Source organism: Papio anubis, chromosome 13 (genome assembly GCF_008728515.1).
Source record: "Papio anubis isolate 15944 chromosome 13, Panubis1.0, whole genome shotgun sequence".
In the NCBI taxonomy this organism is placed as follows: Eukaryota; Metazoa; Chordata; class Mammalia; order Primates; family Cercopithecidae; genus Papio; species Papio anubis.
In genome coordinates, this window is record NC_044988.1 from 74,052,752 (window position 1) to 74,071,173 (window position 18,422).

At 41.8% G+C, this 18,422-nt stretch overlaps 2 protein-coding genes across 9 annotated transcripts in view; one reads left to right on the plus strand and one right to left on the minus strand.

The window, feature by feature from the left end:
* Positions 1-18,422, plus strand: part of NIPSNAP3B (nipsnap homolog 3B) — a 48,711-nt gene that overhangs the window by 22,406 nt on the left and 7,883 nt on the right. For 2 of the 4 annotated variants that reach the window (XR_004177956.1, XR_004177959.1), the window contains exons 7-8: positions 15,371-15,474; positions 15,899-16,539. The gene's annotated coding sequence lies outside the window, so the exon portion shown is untranslated. The remainder of the gene's footprint in view (positions 1-15,370; positions 15,475-15,898; positions 16,540-18,422) is intronic. The other 2 variants (XR_004177957.1, XR_004177958.1) reach the window with 1 other exon arrangement.
* Positions 1-18,422, minus strand: part of ABCA1 (ATP binding cassette subfamily A member 1) — a 146,653-nt gene that overhangs the window by 3,515 nt on the left and 124,716 nt on the right. For 4 of the 5 annotated variants that reach the window (XR_004177955.1, XM_009188378.4, XM_003911412.5 and 1 more), the window contains 16 exons: positions 17,538-17,643; positions 15,970-16,044; positions 15,279-15,448; positions 13,872-14,049; positions 11,824-11,939; positions 11,567-11,711; positions 9,905-10,028; positions 8,702-8,831; positions 8,316-8,436; positions 7,470-7,532; positions 6,446-6,552; positions 3,946-4,087; positions 3,461-3,595; positions 2,405-2,508; positions 1,723-1,815; positions 822-1,065 (listed from right to left, as the gene is read on the minus strand). Coding sequence is in view for 3 of the 5 variants with exons in the window: in XM_009188378.4 (XP_009186642.1) it covers positions 822-1,065; positions 1,723-1,815; positions 2,405-2,508; positions 3,461-3,595; positions 3,946-4,087; positions 6,446-6,552; positions 7,470-7,532; positions 8,316-8,436; positions 8,702-8,831; positions 9,905-10,028; positions 11,567-11,711; positions 11,824-11,939; positions 13,872-14,049; positions 15,279-15,448; positions 15,970-16,044; positions 17,538-17,643 (2,053 nt within the window). In the remaining 2 variants the exon portion in view is untranslated. Of the gene's footprint in view, positions 1-821; positions 1,066-1,722; positions 1,816-2,404; positions 2,509-3,460; positions 3,596-3,945; positions 4,088-6,445; positions 6,553-7,469; positions 7,533-8,315; positions 8,437-8,701; positions 8,832-9,904; positions 10,029-11,566; positions 11,712-11,823; positions 11,940-13,871; positions 14,050-15,278; positions 15,449-15,969; positions 16,045-17,537; positions 17,644-18,422 lie in introns of those variants that run through there. The other variant, XR_002517478.2, reaches the window with a different exon arrangement.

An 18,422-nucleotide genomic window follows, 5' to 3' on the forward strand; every position in this document is an offset into this window, starting at 1 on the left:
GAAATTAGGTCAAGTAGGAGCATACAGAATTGCATAAATAGATTAACTAGAAAACTGTGTGTGAAGGAGGCAAGAATACTTGAAAAAAGCAGTAACAACTTAAAAATTGACTTTCTTTTTTTTTTCTTTTTCTTTTCTTGAAATGGAGTCTCACTCTGTCCTCCACCTCCTGGATTCAAGCGATTCTCCTGCCTCAGCCTCCCAAGTAGCTGAGATTACAGGTGCGCACCACTATGCCCAGCTAATTTTTGTATTTTTAGTAGAGACGGGGTTTCACCATGTTGACCAGGATGATCTCGATCTCCTGACCTCGTGATCTGCCCACCTCGGCCTCCCTGAGTGCTGGGATTACAGGCATAAGCCACCATGCCCAGCCAAAAATTGACTTTATATATCGCCCCCCACATCACCAACTGCTCAGTCATCCATTTACTTTGGCACATACAGTCTTGATTAAAGGGAAGAGGGAAGAAAATACTTACTGAGTACCTATTAAGTGTCAGGACCAATTTGGTACTTTATTATCTAATTTATATAAGATTAGGCACCAAGTAAAATGCCTGGCCCATGGTAGGTACTCACTAAATGGTAGTTATTATGGTTATTACAATAAATTCTCACAATAATCCCATACAGTACATAGGCATCATCTCCCTTTTCAGGTTCAGAGGTTTAGTAAAAAGCATAGCTAGTAGTAATAGTAGATCAGGAATTCAAGCACCGATTCAAGCATACAAACTGCTCTTGGACCTATGGGCAGGAGTGTGTGGGCAGGAATCCACACCCTGAGAAGTAAATCTGTTTTGACACTCAAAGCTTACTTGGTCAAGTGTTGTCTGAGAAACAGAGTAGTCTTCTATGTGGAGTCGCTTTTTGCTCTGGGAGAGGATGCTGAATATCCTGGCCAGAGAAGATAACGAAGATGGAAGCTGGTATTGTAGCATGTTCCGGTGTTTCTCTTTTAGAACACTTCCAGGAAAGGCAAGTCCAAAGAAATCCTGGACAGGCTTCAGGTCCGGGTTGGACCCTGCTATTCGTACTACTATTGTATAACCATCTCCAAACCTGAAAGCAGGAAAAAAAATATCCAAATGGAGGATCTCCAGGAAACTATTTAAAAGAATATTTAAACCTGGGAATCCAACTTGTGCCATGAAAAGGGCGGCCCCTAGCAGGCCCAGAAATAAGTTTCTGAGAGAAGGAATGAGTTATCATTTACTAAATACTTATTTTATGTGAAGCGCCACGCCATGTGCTGTAAATACATGATCTCCTTTAATCCTCACCTGGACCCATGAAGTCTGACAGATGTTACAAAGAAACTGAGGCCCAGGGAGTTAGTCACTTGCCCATGGCTCAGAGCTCATAATTGGTAGGGCCAGGATGCAAACCCATTTGTGTTGGACTCCAAAGTTTGCGCTCTCACCAGTACTGGCACATGTAAATTTTTTTCATTTCATCTATAGAACAAAGCCAGCAGGTAGATCTTCCAGGGAGATCGACTCTTAGAGAAGTTAAGTAACTTGCCCAGGAGTCACAGACCAGTAAATGGTAAAGACAGAATTCAAATGCACTTCTGACTTCAAAGCCCTCATTCTTTCCGCTATACCATTTTGCTCAGTTTTATTTCCCTTTATTTTAGAGCCATCGTTTATATACTCACAAAAGAATAAATATCAAGCCTCTCACTAGGCACTATCCCCAAGAAATTATCTTTGTTACCTATTTTTTAGATGCTGGACACTGCCAAGGCACCTGAACCTTCCATTGACCATAATTGCCATCCTAGTGCAAAGAGCTTCACATTCTTCCATACTGCGGTAAAAAAGAAAGAGGTTTTCATTTTAGAGAGATTCTCTATAACCATCAGAACATCACCATGACTTCCAGCATTCCAGCTTCCTAGGGAATCATATTCTGTTACAAGTACATGTGGATATAGGGATGATGCTGTTCACTGTAGTGCTGTTTACAATTGTGAACAAGTTGGAAATAATCCAAATGTCTACAAAAAGGGGAATAGTTAAATGAGAGTATAGCCTAATGGAATACTATCCAGCTATAAGAAATGACACCTAAATGCACTGACCTGGAATAATGTTTACAATATGTTAAGTGAAAAAGAGCGATATTTATACTGGGCATGCATTTTTCTAAGAATACATACATACATACACACACACACACACACACACACACACACACACACAGATTTGCGTAGGAAAATTCTGCAAACATAAACAGTCCAGTGAAGACAGTAGTTGTTTCCAAGTTGTATAATTTCAGGTAATAATTGTTTTACTCTTTGCTTTTCTGTATTTTCTAATTTTTACAAAATGATCGCATATTCTACTTGGAAAGTTAAAACAGCCCACAGTGTAGAAGCCAAGACTTTACTACGGACCTATGAGATGTAAGCACTACTGATCTCCCCTCCTTGACAACACTTAGGGCACAATTCCACAAGAACCGCCGGGCTTTGGGATCCATGCCTGTGGTGGGTTCATCCTGTAATTAGAATAAAATAAGTCTTATTTGCTGGGGGAAAAAAAATCAAAGATAAATTTGCTTTTAAATGAAGAAGCATCTTTGAAACAGCTTAAATTTTAACTTACCATTCTGGTTATTCTTGATGGACCAAAGAATTAAAGTTCCAAATTCATTTGTAAACAAGGTCATCATTATAAATGTCTTATTGATGCAGGAAACTCAGATATTCTGAGTACTTTTTTATAGAATTAAACAAATTTCTCCAAATAAATAGGGAAGGAAAAAGCCCATTTAATTGTAATTATGTTTTCATGACTGATAAGTATATACTAAAATAACTTTTTGTCTGAAATCTCTATTGAAGTCAGTGTAAGATTGGGGTGAAATTCCTTTTTTTTTTCTTTTTTATTCCAGCTCACTCAGATTACCCTAGTATATTGCAATTGTTAGCCTCACAGAAACAAATTCCAGACCCATGTGGTCTGGAATACATAAAAGCCTCAAAGGCTTCTTCTGGTAATAACATCAATGCTCTGGTCTACAAAAGAAAAAGGGTCAAGGCCCACTGCCCAGTCTGATCTGTTTTTCATCTATCCATATGTAAGGAACTATGACCTAGTTGCTACCCTGGGGATTTTAAAACTGTGTCTACACTCTCCATTTTCAGGGAACGAACACAAAGATGATTAGAAAGAATGTTCCAGAGAAAGATCAAATCACATATCCAGCCTCAATCACACTCAGAAACAAAGTGCTTGGAGTGTCTCTATTTGGGAACATCTGCAGGCATGGTACAGTGCTCCCAGTGTATGCCAAGGGAGAAGCTTCCCTCAGCTTCTCCAAGGTGGCTCTGCTGTCCCTGGTGGGAGACAAGCCAATCACACAACAGCCCTGGACGTATAGGACTTTTGAAAAGTCATGTTTTCCACTCAGGCCGGAACAACAGTTTTCAATCCACAGTGACACTCACCAGAAACACCACAGGAGGCCCGCCGATCAAAGCCATGGCTGTAGAGAGCTTGCGCTTGTTGCCTCCACTGTAGTTACCAGCATATTTTTCTCCATACTTCACGAGGCCCAGTTTCCGAATCGCCCACTCACCAACCTACAGTGATGAAAAGCACCTTGACTTTGGTCTGGCTTGGGAATTTTATCATGCTGTCCTACACATATATATATGAAAGTTCTTTCACTGAGTAGGACTAGATTCTATCATCGTAACCCAACAACTGGTGAGGAGCCAAAACAGGGAGAAGCACTCCCTCTCTGCCCACCCAGCCCTGCCCCACCACCATTACAGGTTCCCACCCTGAAAGCAGATACAAAGAACCAGCATTTCGTGCTGCTGCATTCATGAGGAAAAACAGCCTGAAGTCAATGTGTGTGGAAAAGCCATAAGGTACATATTGTCAGGATGCCAAAGGAGACAGGCTGGCTTTCAGGTGCCCACAGTACCTTGCCAACTTCTTTCTCTGGGACTCCTCTCAAAAGGGCAAAGAACTCCACGTGTTCTCTCCCAGTCAACAGCTCTGTGATGGCATCAAACTGAGGGCAGTAGCCCATGTTCTGATGTACTTCATGTATGTTTGATAAGATACTGCAAAGGATAAGAAAACTACTTAGATGTTAAGCAGGTAGAGATACTCTGGTCAGACAATCTGGCCTAATGTTCCTAGAAAGTATGCTTCTCCATTACAAAGATACCAGTACATCTGCTGCTACTTGAAAGGACAGCCTCTCTGCCCCCAGGATGCTAGTTCTTCCTGGCAGGCAGGGTTCCTGCCTCTGCCCTGCCCAGTCCTTGCACCTCCCTGGCTCTCTCAACACTTCAGTCTGCAGGTGCAGTCCCATTTCAGAATTTCTGAGGTCATGCCAACCACTGCACACTCTTTACCAACAATCTCAGTCACACTACCCTGGGGCTTTAACGCTAAGGCCCCATCCTAGACTTCGCTCCTATGCACCATTCATACGCACCAAGTGAGAAGGCCCAGGAATTTTGGGTGTGAGCAACACAGAACCTAGAGACACAATTTATGTTGGTGGGGTGGCTTTTGGGTTCTATGAATCCAGTCAAGTGAAGAATCAGATGTGAGAGAAGTTCCGTGTCCACATTCCAGACTGGTGACTGCACCTCAGCCACAGCGGCATCGCCATGAACCTGGCCTTTCGGCAGCATGCATTCCTCTCTGTGTATCTAATTAGCACTCCCAGGGTCAGCCTTTTTCAGAATTAGGATTGAGGCACACATGGACACCGTGCCGGGCCCTCACAGCTATACCAACCAAATCAGTTCTTACAACCAGTCCCTGTGCCAAACCTTACTATGAGCTGGTTATGACTGCCACTGCTATATGCGTCAGGAGCTTGGTACTAGGGTCGAGCCTAGGAAAGCAGTTGTACAGCGGTAGGCCTGCTATTCCCAGAATGTCTGTTCTCTTAGGACTCCTTTACATTGCTACTGCAAAAATGTAAGAGACAGGAGAGGAGATCAGGAATACACTAATTTCCTTGCTCTTTTCAATTGGCTATCCCCCATCCAGTGTGTTCAAATTGTGAGTCATTGCTCATTAGTGGGTTGGGAAATAAATTTAGTGGGTCACGACCAGCACTTTTTTAATGACGCAGTATAAAGTAGAATAAGAAATAGCAGAGTGCACTACAATTAGTAACAGTAGGTACTGCTTTATGAAATTCTAGGTTATACACGTGAGTGTCTACATGTCTGTGTGTACTTACGAGGTTGAGATACAAAATGTATTTCCCACAAGGGTCATGGCCAGAAAACTTTGAAAGCCACTGCCTTATACTACCTCGCCACATAGTAAGTCCAGAGAAGCCAGGCACAGTGGCTCACGCCTGTAACCCCAGAACTTTGGGAGGCTGAGGCAGGTGGATCACCTGAGATCAGGAGCTCGAGACCAGTCTGGCCAACATGGTGAAACCCCATCTCTACTGAAAATACAAAAAAATTAGCTGGGCATTGTGGCAGGCACCTGTAATCTCAGCTACTCGGGAGGCTGAGGCAGAAGAATCGCTTGAACTTGGGAGGTGGAGGTTGCAGTGAGCCGAGGTTGCCCCATTGCACTCCAGCCTGGGCAGTAAGAGCAAAACTCCATCTCACAAAAAAAAAAAAAAAAAAAGCCAGAGATACCCCACGTAAAGTACTTAGAGTAACATTATCTAAGAGGCCTGTAAAATGTAGTTGTATTCCCAAAGATCAGATTGCTTTGTGACCTGTGCAGTCTCAGAAAATGGCCTAATGGTGTCTCTGTCAATTTGTATGCTCTTTAGAGAGGGCAATTTACTTTGTAGGAATTGTTCCTGAGGAAATAATAAAAGATGTATACAGGGACATATTTACATAGTGAAAAATGGAAACTAATATGTGTCCAACATTTATAAGGAATTTATTAAATAAATTATAGGTACATGTACATAGGGAAATTTTATGTAGCAATGTAAAATTCTGTATCTTAGGAAATGTAACCCATTGGGAAATATTCATAATACACTCATTAACAATAAAAGCTAATTTTAAACTCTATATACAGTATGATCTCAATTTTGTGGCACATTTATATGTGTATATAAGATAGATTTGGGGTGATGGAAAAGTTCTAAAACTGGATTGTGGTGATGGTTGCGAAACTCTCAATTTACCAAAAATCACTGAATTGTACTCTTAAAAAAACAAGTAAATTATATGGTATGTAAGTTATACCTGAATAAAACTGTTAAAAGAAGAGAATGAGACTGAAAGGAAAATGTAAATTGTGATTATCTCTAGATATTGAAATTGTGGATGATTTTATGTGCTTCTTTACCCTTTACTACATTTCAACATTTTTATGAACTCTAAAAGTACCACTGTAATCAAAAATAACAATCTATTTCTTTAAATAAACTAAAAACAAAGTCTTTGCAGCAAAATACAGGCCACTTCTTTTCTCACCTATTTTTGTTAAGGAAAGCATCTCCTCTGGTAACAGTGGTATCTCCTGTTAACATCTTGAAAGTTGATGATTTTCCAGCCCCATTAACTCCCAGGAGCCCAAAGCACTGAAAAAGAAGGATTAAGTTGTATAAGCAAACTCTAAAAACATGAATATAAATGCCCCCTAACAGGTAACCACCTCAAACCTTCATTCTGAAATATCAGCAAATAATCAAATATTTTCTTGGTTTTAAGACATCGTATAGATATTTAAATATGTATTTCATAAAGGGACTATTTTAAGTATGGCTGTATTTATAAATATTATTTGAGTTGTCAGGTTGAGGCCAAAGTTAATGTGTGAAAAACGGTAATGAAAGCCAGCTATCCAAATTGCACCACCTACTCTGGCAAAAGGGCATAAAAGAACACAAACAGAAACCAGAAAGGAGAAAATCTATTTTTAAAAATCAATTTGAATGTCATCACCACCTGAAATGTATCACAAAAGCATGTTTTAGATGTGCATGCTTTTTCTGTTTTTGTTGTTGTTGAGACGGAGTCTCACTCTGTCACCAGGCTGGACTGCAGCGGCGCAATCTCGGCTCACTGCAACCTCCCCCTCCCAGGTTCAAGCTATTCTCCTGCCTCTGCCTCCTGAGTAGCTGGCACTACAGGCACACACTACTATGCCTGGCTAATTTTTGTATTTTTAGTGGAGACGGGGTTTCACCATGTTGGCCAGGATGGTCTCAATCTCCTGACCTCGTGATCTCCTCGCCTCGGCCTCCCAAAGTGCTGGGATTACAGGCAGGAATCACGCGCCCAGCCCCATGCTTTTTCTTAAATTGCATTGGATTCTCTAAAATCATTCTCTTGACATACAGGGTCCCTTTCTTCTCGATGACTAATTGCTCCATCCTGGCATAAATAGAGAAGCCTTTAAAATCCGCTTTTACCCCGTCTCAAACATTGTCGCTTGACTGGGTAGAGACAGTCTGAATTAATAGGGACAAACACAATACAGACAGAGTGTCTTTACCTCACCAGGAGGAATGCCCACACAAATCCTGTCAACAGCAGGCTTCCGCTTCCTTCTATATATCTGCAACAAACAAAATGTAAACATTCGTGAGCCTCAGTGACTCACAGCTCTCCCAAGCAACTGTGGAAGGCAGGACTATAAACCACATACACCACAACGTAAGACTTGTCAATAAGCCTAAGCCATAGGCATATCTGATGTGCTAAGAGCCTAGGTCTGTGTTTGTCGCAACTGGCTTCTGAATGATTCTGAAGCTCAAAATAAAAGTGAACTTAAGCTTTTTAACCTGTCTTTTTAGAACCATATTATTCATTAATATCTACATAATTTTTCATTTATTCAACATATATATGTGTTGCAGGTATTTTAAAAATTAAATTCCACAGAGTAGAAATTTGTAATAAAAATATTGCAAATACTATACAGATTACAAAAAAGTAAAATTTGGAGATGCTGGCATCTGGAGAGCTGATATAGACCCTCTTGGGCACTGGCAATATAGCAGCTTTTTGGACTATGAAACTCAAAATCAACCATTTATTCTCCCTACCTCGGTTTTGACTAGATATACAATACTAGTATGTTTTAACAACTAACACATAAATGTAAGCATAGAAAACCAATATATTCAAGAACGGGAATTCATATTACAAAAGTATTCTCAGTAAGAATTCTTTAAGAAGTCTCCATGGTGTTTTTAAAATAAAACCGACAGAACCTTGGTACAGATGGACATTTTGGGAACATATGCCCTTTTATTAAGCAAGTCAGCAAACTGCAGGGTTACAGCACCTAAAGCTGAAAAAAACTGAAGATGAGCTATTGTAACCTTTACACTCTCACCTTCGTCAACTCCTTGATTTCTAAGATGTCATTCTGGCCTCCACCATCAAGAATTCTCTGTCTTTCCCGCCTCACATCTTCATCTTCATCATTCAGAGGAGGGAGCTTTGCATTTACAGGTCTTAGGGGGGAAAAAATAAGACAAATGAACCTTTCAAACTATTTTTCAGGACAAAGAATCAGTCTCTAACGGAGTATCATAAAACTCACTCGCCACAGTTTCCAGGATGGGCAGGGAGGGGCTGCGGGATGCCCGCGCCAGGAAAATCAGTTTTATCACATATTTTGAGTTCGGTTCAATCCAACCCCCATTGGTGAGTGTTTCCCTGTGCGCTTCCCCTGTGACCCTCAGCCACGTGCTCCATGGGTTCTAAGACAAAGCTCACCTGGGCCTGATGAAGAATCTGTACTGGATCAGAACAGTAATGAGGAAGAACACCACCCCTTCCACGGCCATGGCGAAGAGGTTTCGTCCCACCAAGTCCCAAGATAATGGTGACACAAAGCGGTTCTCCCCTAGTAGACATAATACAGAGATCCAGTCAGAATGGAGGGATCAAAAACCATGGCCCTTCCTCAAATTTGGGTCTATGTTCCTAAAAATTCACCAATCTTCCAATAAACACCAATGGCTATCACCCATGACAAAGAGGAAAAAAAAAGTAACAAGCGAGTGATCACTTTCCAAGTCTGATATGGGAAAACTTTTTATGGCCCAGTAGCAATCAGAATTTCAGAGCTAATGTGTATTAGATTTGTGACTTCACTGAAGATATCTAGTGTTAATGAAACATGCCAAAAATCCTTTTAAAAAGGCAAACAACCCAAGTAATTTTTACAATATTTTTAAGAAATTCTAAGTTTTAGTAATAAGAAATATTAGCACTTTAAGCAGATGCTCCTTTCAGGAGCATATATCCTAATGAATCAATTTAATCACTAGATTCCATTAAATCTAGTTCCATGTAAATATTCCTTACATTTCTTATATATCTCCTTTGTACCCCAAGTTGGAAAAAGCCCCTCTTCTATGACCACTAAATAATATGGCCCATTTGACTATATTAGCTAGTGGATGAATAATAATCATATGGCTACGGGAGAAATATTTTTAACCATTCTAAACGTAGAAAAAGATGTAATACATTATCATTTTATAGACTGTGTAAAAGATAATATATGACCTCATCTGCAGACACATGATTCGCCTAATAGAGCCAAAGTTAGCATCTTTCCTTCTGATTCCCTGACCTTCTAATTCTCAAAGCTGTGGTTTGACTTTTCCAGGGCCTCTGACCAACCCAGTCAGTGGCATGAGCCAATGGATCCAAGCAAATGCCACTATTTTCCTTACCTTCAAAACTGCCCTTTCACTTTTCTCAATGCTATTGGAGACACAGACAAAAGATTGTGTCACAAAACCCATGCCACAACCAGCTGTGTTGGCATGAGCCCTATCACTGGGCATGGGGGTGGGGGAACATCCTGTGCTTAGTCACCTGCTTCTTTCCAAAACAAAGTCCAGGGTACCAAGGCCTATGCAGCGTGCCATCCCCATTAAAGCATCCTACAACCACTGCTTCACTCACCAAACCTTTCCAGGGCATCAGCCATTGCCTGGTTTTTCACCATGTCAATGAGCCCTCGTCCCAGGCAAAAATGTGGGAAGATCAAGAACACAGACTTCAGGATATCATTGATATTATTCAGCTTCTAAAATAAAAAGAAAAGGAAGGGAAGGGAGGGCGAGGGAGAAGAAATGGATGTCATTCATGGTTTATCCTAAAAATGTATCAAATTCTGAAATATGGGAGTGAAGAAAAATTTGATTCTCTAGGGACAAACTGGACCTTTTAATTCAGATACCAATGAAATAGCAGCAGGCATAGTGGATGATATGTAGCAATAAAATTCTCTTCTTTAGAAAATCTGGAGAAATGGTCTGAGTGTGGAGAAATCATGAATAAAGCTTAGAAACAGCCTATATTTAATCAGAAGCAAATCCATTAAAAATCCCTTAGCATTTTAAAAGCAAATTGTTCATGTCTGGGTCAATATTTGAGTTTCAGGATTTTGTCAGAATTTTAGAAATTCTTCTCAAATACATCAGAACGTATGACCCCACAAGACAACAGTGGCCAAATATCTAGCAACTGAGTAAGGGGTTATATGCTGGATGCACTGTGCTAGGGCATGGGAGAGGCAAAAGTTAGTAAGAAACAGACTCCACTCCGAGTAGGAAAAGTATGTAAACAGGAAATTATCATGTAAGTGGATGTGCACTGTACTGGAGGCATGGACTGAGGACTCTGAGAGCACAGAGAAAAGAGAGAACACCTCCCAGCAGGTAAGGACAGCTTCACATTTAAGCTAAATCTTGAAGGGTAAGAGATGTACTACCGGACCCTGTGACAGAAGAAGGGCATTTCAAACCAGGCTTACAGGAGCATGGTGGTTGGGGACAACTCATCTGAAGCTTACAGCTGGGAAAGGGTGTGGTGGGTATGGACAGGAAGAGTTGTGCAACTGTAAAAGGCCTTGTGTGCTGTGTTTGGACAAAGGCAATGCCAGCCGGAATGGAGAGGAAGCCTTATTTTACAGGTCTATACCTGGAAGAACTGACAACACAACCAGTCGAATGTGGGAAATCTGCAACAGCAAAGCAAGCATCTAGGATAACTCTAAGAGCCAGCTTGGGCAACCGAGTGGATGATAGTGCCACTGAGTGTGACAGGGATGGTAAGAAAAGTATTATGTTCCAGGGGCGAAGAAAACTAGGACATGTCCAGTTTGGAGTATCTATATACTATCTAAATGGAGCAATCTACAGGCAAGTGAGAATGTGAGATTAGAGTTCAAGGTTATGAACAAGGCTAAAGGCATAGATCTTAGAGATGACAATAAAAACACCAAGAGGAGTGATGGTAAAAGTCTTGGGATTGAATGGCATCGCCCAGCTCTCGTGTGTAAAGTGGAAGGCAGAGGAGCTACTCTTGGTAAAAGCAACACTGAAAAAAGAAAGAAAAAAAAAAAACTGTCAAAAGAAACTGAAAGGCTTGACCAGCAAAATGTACGGCACAGCAAGAAAGAAAGGTGCTTTGCCTTCTCAGGGAAGACAGACTCTGCAGAAAGGACAAGGCAGTCAGCAGCGTCAATGCCACTGACAAGTAGAATAAGATCACAATTAAACACTGTCCTCTGGCTCCCAGAGATGCTCATCGCAGCAGGAGTGTTCTCTCTGCATGACTCACATTGTCGGTGAAGAGCTCCAACACAAAGGTGGCCACGCTGCCATTGATGCCGATGAAGAGGTTCACGCTGGTGAGCACCACATAGGCTGTGCTGGGGATCTTGAACACGAAGGAGGCTGGGTACATGAGAGGTGTGATTGACCACCTGGTGAGACACAAAAAGGTAAGTGTCTACTGAGAGTCCCCTGTCCTCCTCCTGACACTGGGCACAAAATGCCTTATCCACTGTGCAGTTCCCTCACTCAGAGGTGACTTACCCATACAGCAAAAGTAGAAGGGCTAGCACAGGCAGGTTGGTGGAGGACACATAGGACTTCTGCTGGAAGCAGATGAAGATGATAATGACCAGTGTGGCAGGGACAACGTAATTGCACTAAAAGTGAAAACAAAGACATACAGTTTACCCCTAAATCAAATACACAATGCATCACACAAGTCTTCACCATCATTAGACAAGAAAGGGCAGATAAACATATTGGAAAGTAACTCTGAATTAATGAAGCCACATAAACTATTAATCAAAATACCGGACAATACACTTTGACAAGCATTTTCCCCTTGGCTGATTTTATAAACTACATGCCCTTTCTGTCTTTCCAACAGCCAAGCCAAGGTGTCACGCTCAGTAAACTGAACGATGGATTCCCAGTCAGAGTAATTTCAATTTCACAGGCAGCAAATAAGCTTCCATTCTTCTTCCCGAAGACGATTGTGTCTGTTTCACCATTAATGCTATATTACAGTCTGCCCAAGTTCAATCTCACATGTAATCTATTTATGAGGTAACTGCTCATAACATGAATGTCAGAATTGTTTCATCGCACTGAGAATAATTTTAAAGTCTGTCCTGACAGTGTATCAAGCAGTAAAATGCACAAATAAAGACTTGACGATAGGACAATTATGAGAATTCATAGCTGGCAGAGCAAATCACAGGCAGGGAAGTAATAATGGGCTTGTTAGCTGCTAGAAGAACTGCAGCTTCTGACTACAGGACTCTGCCTCAGTCCTGTGCTACTTGATGTGTTTATCAACAACTTAGATGAAGACATGCTTCTAGCAAATTTTAGGAGCTACAGATAATACCCAGGAAGATAAGAGATGGGTTCAGGGACTTGACCTTTCATCTCTGAATCACCTATGCCTGGCATAAGTCAGACACATAGCATTCAGTCTGTGTTTACTGACTGGAGTAATTACTGAATCAAGCTAAAACAAAAATAAAACACATGTAATTTAATATGGATAAATATAAAGTTTAGGTTCAAAAAAAATGAATTTGTATAGAATGAAGGGGACCCGAATTTCACAATCATTGGTGTGAAATGGAGGTTTTTGGTTTACCACTAAGTTGCCAGTAAGACAGTGCTCCTTCCAAAATGCAAAGTCTTTGTGCTGTAGGAATATAAGTGTCGGCTAAAGATTAACTCCCTCTAGACTCATAACCATTCAGACCACAGCCTGAACACAAGGTTAATTCTTGGCTTTGCTTTTGAAACGGGACATTAACAATAGAGAGCATGGCCATACAAGGACAATCGGATCAGAAGAGTGACAAAGTCTAAGAGCCTTGGTATGAACAGCAAAGACCTCATCATCATCTCCACCATCACTGCTCACATTTGTACAGTGCTTTGGAGGTTACAAGATATATTCTCATATATCATCTTATCTGGGGAATACTCAGGTTAAATGAGAGTATGAGAGTTGTTTTTAAATATTCAGGGACTTGTTCAGTGGGAGAAGAATTACATTTGCTCTGTGTAGCTTATAGTTAATGGAAGTCACAGGAAGATATATTTCAACTGTACTTTACAATAATTAGAACTTTAGAATTCCTTCAAGTCCCCCATATTGGTCAACATAGAAGCAATATATTGTAGCTGGCACAAAAACATGTGTGCAATGGATGGATAAGCTGCTGATAAAATGTACAGAGTTTTCAAATGACAGATGGCTTTCCTAGTAAGGCAAAGAACATTCTGACTCTGGAGGTTAAAACCCATCAGAAAAATTAGAGGCATTGACTTGGAATTTTGACTTGCATCTCTCTGATTCTTGTGGCAATGGTATTAATTTTCATCATTGTGTACAGATTTTTCCCTCTGGTGTGACATGAACTCTGGTACCCAATGCTGTGTTTGGTGTCATGAAAGTGATCACCTGCCTCTGGCTTTTCCTTTTTCATATATCTTTAGAGTAGCTGGAACATTTCCTGATGATAGCCAGGGCTCTTTCTTTCTTATCCCTATCAATCCATGGCCCTGACAGACATTACAAAGATACAGCAGGCCTGTGTCCTTACCATATCCCAGACAAAATTAGAGAGCCAGTAGATGACTGGCTTCACGCCACTGATGAACTGCAGGTGCTTTGCTTTGCTGACCCGCTCCTGGATCAGGAATACGACAAAGCTGGCTGGGACGAAGGACATCGCAAAGATGACGCAGATGGACACAAGGACATCCACTGATGTGGTCATCCTGGAAAGAAAAAGGGTGTGAAAATCTGAGGGGTCTTTGATGCAACTGGGGCTCAATCAGCGAGGACACGGACACACGGACACACAGACACACACAGATATCTGAGGCACAGCCCAAGGAAAAACATCTGTTCACCAGACACATTTTATTCAGGGTTAAGATGATTATTTTTAAGTCAAAAAATATGACAATGTAAATGTCAAACTGATACTACTGAGGTCAAATTGTGATACCACTGCCACAATAAAACTAATGAAGGAAGTCAGAGTGGTTAATGGTATTCACTTTGGTCCACTGTTCGTGACCTTGTAAGAGTAGTAAGTTGTAAATTTTCACACACAAAGGACTAGTGGGGCTTGAAAACTAAATGAGAACAGAAATATTACTGTGCAACTACTCAAATAAATTAATTTTTTCTGGCTGTAAATCAACTTGAAAATAACAGTATGTAGCCTATTGATTTAACACATACAAAAATTTTAACAGATTCTTATAAGAAGAATGGTCTTATAAGCCCATTACACGGGGTCTTGGTATAAAGATCCTAGTGTCCTATATTAGTATCCTGTAGGAGTTAAGCAGAAACAGGAACTGCCATGCTCCATATACAGGAAAGGCATCTAATGTGTGCTAAATATCAACTCTGTGCTGAGTGCTGGGCTTGGCAATTTACATGAATTGCCTCAGTTAATATCATACATCTATAAAGTTTAGAGACCAGATTCAAACCCACATCTGTATGACTCCAAAGCCTGCATACTTTAAACTAGCTCATCCTGGCTTTAAACTTCTCTCTTTCTCTCTCTCTCTCTCTCTCTCACACACACACACACGCACACACACACACAGCTTAACTTAGGAATTAAAGATACAAGCTAATAAAAACATATTCCACCAAGTTTAAAACAGTGGTTTTTAAACAAATCAAACTGATTAAACACTTATAATTAAATTATAATTTACTTAACAATTTTTGAACTCACTTTATATGAATTCACTAAATGTTACGATTTTTACATATCAGTATCATTTTCTCTTCTGCAGTTCAAGAAGCCCAACCAGCCAATTCGTAAACTTATCACTTCTGCCCAGAGCCTGGATCAACCCAGATTTATCATAATGTAATGGTCTCTGCAGCTGTTCCCCTACGATGAGCTTCCTATTTTTCTGCCCTCCTCCATGACCCTCTCCTTGCCCCACTCCATCCATTCAGACACAGCTACACTTACAGAGCCACCTCTGAGAGCTGCTGTTTGGTGAGATTCAGGGGATGATTGAAAGCAGTAATTCCATAATGGCTAGGGTTCTCTCCCTTTTGCAGGTTGGCCCGGAGAATGGCATTGTTGATGACATTCAGGAAAGAGCTGATTGCATGCCAGCCCTTGTTATTGAACCACACCTGAAAGAAAACATACCGGGTACAAGGTAATGCCCCCAAACCCTGCTCCTGCAGGCAGGTGCACACACACCAACCATGCACATAAACCTCAGAAAGAAATTCTAGTCACGTACCAAAGCAAAACACTATGATCAGAGAACATGGAGAAGTAATTATAGTGTACAGGACACAGTGATCACTGACTATGTAGGTAGGCGCTGTGGGGAGGACCTTATACCTTTAACTCATTGAATTCTCACAACAGTTTAGAGATAGCCATGATTATTGTCTCCATTTCACAGATGAGGGAACTGAGGCTTAGATAGGTTAAGTAACTTAGTCAAGGTTACCTGGTATGTCTGGTGGCAAAGCAAATTCTCTGAATCACTACACTATACCGTACTGCCTCGCTGGTAAAGCTAACAGTTTGCTCTTTTCTGTTGTGAATGCCCCTGCCAACTTTACCGTGAGTTGAAAGTGCTCCAGGAAACATAAGGATCATCGTTCATTAAAAAGCTACTAGAACAAAGACCGTGGTTTACCTTGACATTATTTTTGGTGTCCAGTCCTGTCATAAACCTTCCCAAGCTGTTGAGAAATCGATCTGCAGAACTGTCCTGTAAACAACAGAAACCTGCCTCAGTTGTGACTGTTCACATAGATAAGGGGCAACAGTCAACCTGGAACCTGTGGACAACAGGACGGCCCTGTGAAGCTCAATGCCACTACTACCTTGTTCACTGAAATTAAATGTGAAGCCATTAAATCAACGGCTCCTGAGAACCAAGTGACCAGAAATCTACAACAGTGATGCTGCCACGATGCCACCAGTCTAGAAGGAATCACAGAGAAATCCGGGGATGCAAAGCCCCAAGATTTTAACGTCTCGTTATCACGGTGGGGTGAGGACTCCTCCAAGTGCTCCACCGGCATCATCTGAAGAGCCAGAACCATGCTCCGCCTGCAGATGTGCCAGATACATGGGTCCATCACTCAAAAGCAGAGCTGTGGATTCTAGGACTATCACTGCTGTCCACAATCCTAGGGTCCATTTTATCGGAGCCCCGTAATTCTCACTTAAAAATGGGAAACTTGAGACAGAGAGAAATGAAGTGAGTACTTATCAGGTCCTGCAGACCAGCCTGCCAGCTTCAAAAAGAAAATGATTCATTTCCTATTTAGTCAGTGATTGTTTCAGCAAAGTAGGTTGGAAACCCAGTTTATTTACCAACTGGCCAAATTTGTAAAACTGGTTGTTCTGAGAGCTTTTTTTGAGACGGAGTCTTGCCGTGTCGCCCAGGCTGGAGCACAGTGGCACAATCTCGGCTCACTGCAACCTTCACCTCCCGGGTTCAAGCAATTCTCCCACCTCAGCCTCCCGAATAGCTGGGATTATAGTCGCACGCCACCATGCCCAGCTAATTTTTGTATGTTTTTTAGTAGAGACAGGGTTTCACCATGTTGGCCAGGCTGGTCTCAAACTCCTGACCTGTGATCCGCTCACCTCGGCCTCCCAAAGTGCTGGAATTACAGGCATACGCCACCACACCTGGCCGCTGAGAGCTTTTAAATCTCTGAATTTTTAAAAAATATTTTTTGAGACGGAGTTTTGCTCTTGTTGCCCAGGCTGGAGTGCAATGCTGCAATCTCAGCTCACTGCAATCTCTGCCTACAGGGTTCAAGCGATTCTCCTGCCTCAGCCTCCCAAGTAGCTGGGATTACAGGTGTATGCCACTAATAGCCCAGCTTTTTTGTTTTGTTTTGTATTTTCAGTAGATATGGGGTTTCACCATGTTGGCCAGGCTGGTCTCGAACTCCTGACCTCCTGACCTCAAGTGATCCACTCACTTCCGCCTCCCAAAAGTGCCAGGATTACAGGCATGAGCCACGGCACCTGGCCTCTGGATTTGTTTTTGACCTACACTTTTAAATGTACAACTAAGTAATTCAGTTTTGTCTGGCTCAAATCACTAAATGCCAAAGACGGCTCTGTATGCCAACATATTCAGAACAATGAGCTGCCAGGTGATCCATTTAACCTGCCAACTACTCCTACATCCCAGCAGCCACACGCCCATTTTTCTGATACGTCTCATGATAGATATTGTACCTTGGCCAGCTTTAGGTGTTTCTTCATTTGTTTGATGGCATCATTAACTTCTTGACTCGGAGGAAGTGCTTGAGTATTACTGACACCCAGGGAAAACCCGCCATACCTAAAAGAACAGCCTGACATTAAAACCCAGACAGTGGGGTGCACATACCACTCAGCAGGAGACTCAACCTTGTGGACAAGGTTCACTGAGTCAAATTCCTATTCAAAGGAGGGCTAAATTTTGCCTCAGAGAAGTTACACGTCAGCTTCCTCTAATAAATGTTGGCAATCTCTTAACTCCCGTGGTTGCTGCCCAGCAGGGAGGACCTGGCCTGATTACACACACAGTTAGATAGCTGAGACATCGAGGAAAGAATGGTGTTTCATCTCACAGATGCTCCTCCGACCCAGTGACTCGGGCGTGAACGTGGGTCTGGAGGCAAGCAGATGGGAAGTTGGGAGAGTGGGAACCCTGCACTGTCCAGAGTAGGCTACACTGGCCTTATACACAGGTCCCGGCTCCTTTCTAGCCTGAGGGCTATTATAGGGGCCTGCGTCTGCTCTGCCCAGAGATCCAAGGGTCCTGGCCCTTGGGGAAAAGGCAGACAGAAAAGGTGGAAATCAGTAACAAGGAGCCTTCCGGCCCCCTGAGGTAGCCACATCAGCTATCTCATTTTTCATGATGGACAAACTGGCCTCTAGAATTCTTCCATCCCCAGTCCCACCTGTTCCTTCAAAACCCAGATGGAAAAATGGGTTGAAATACAGTGCACAGAGATGGTTTTGGTGCTTCTTATTTCCTCTAAGATCTTCTTAGTCCCTTGCTACATGCCTAGAAATTGTCCTTGAGTCCTTAAGAAGCCTTGAGAATCTGGTTTGGGGGGAAAGTACACGTAGGTA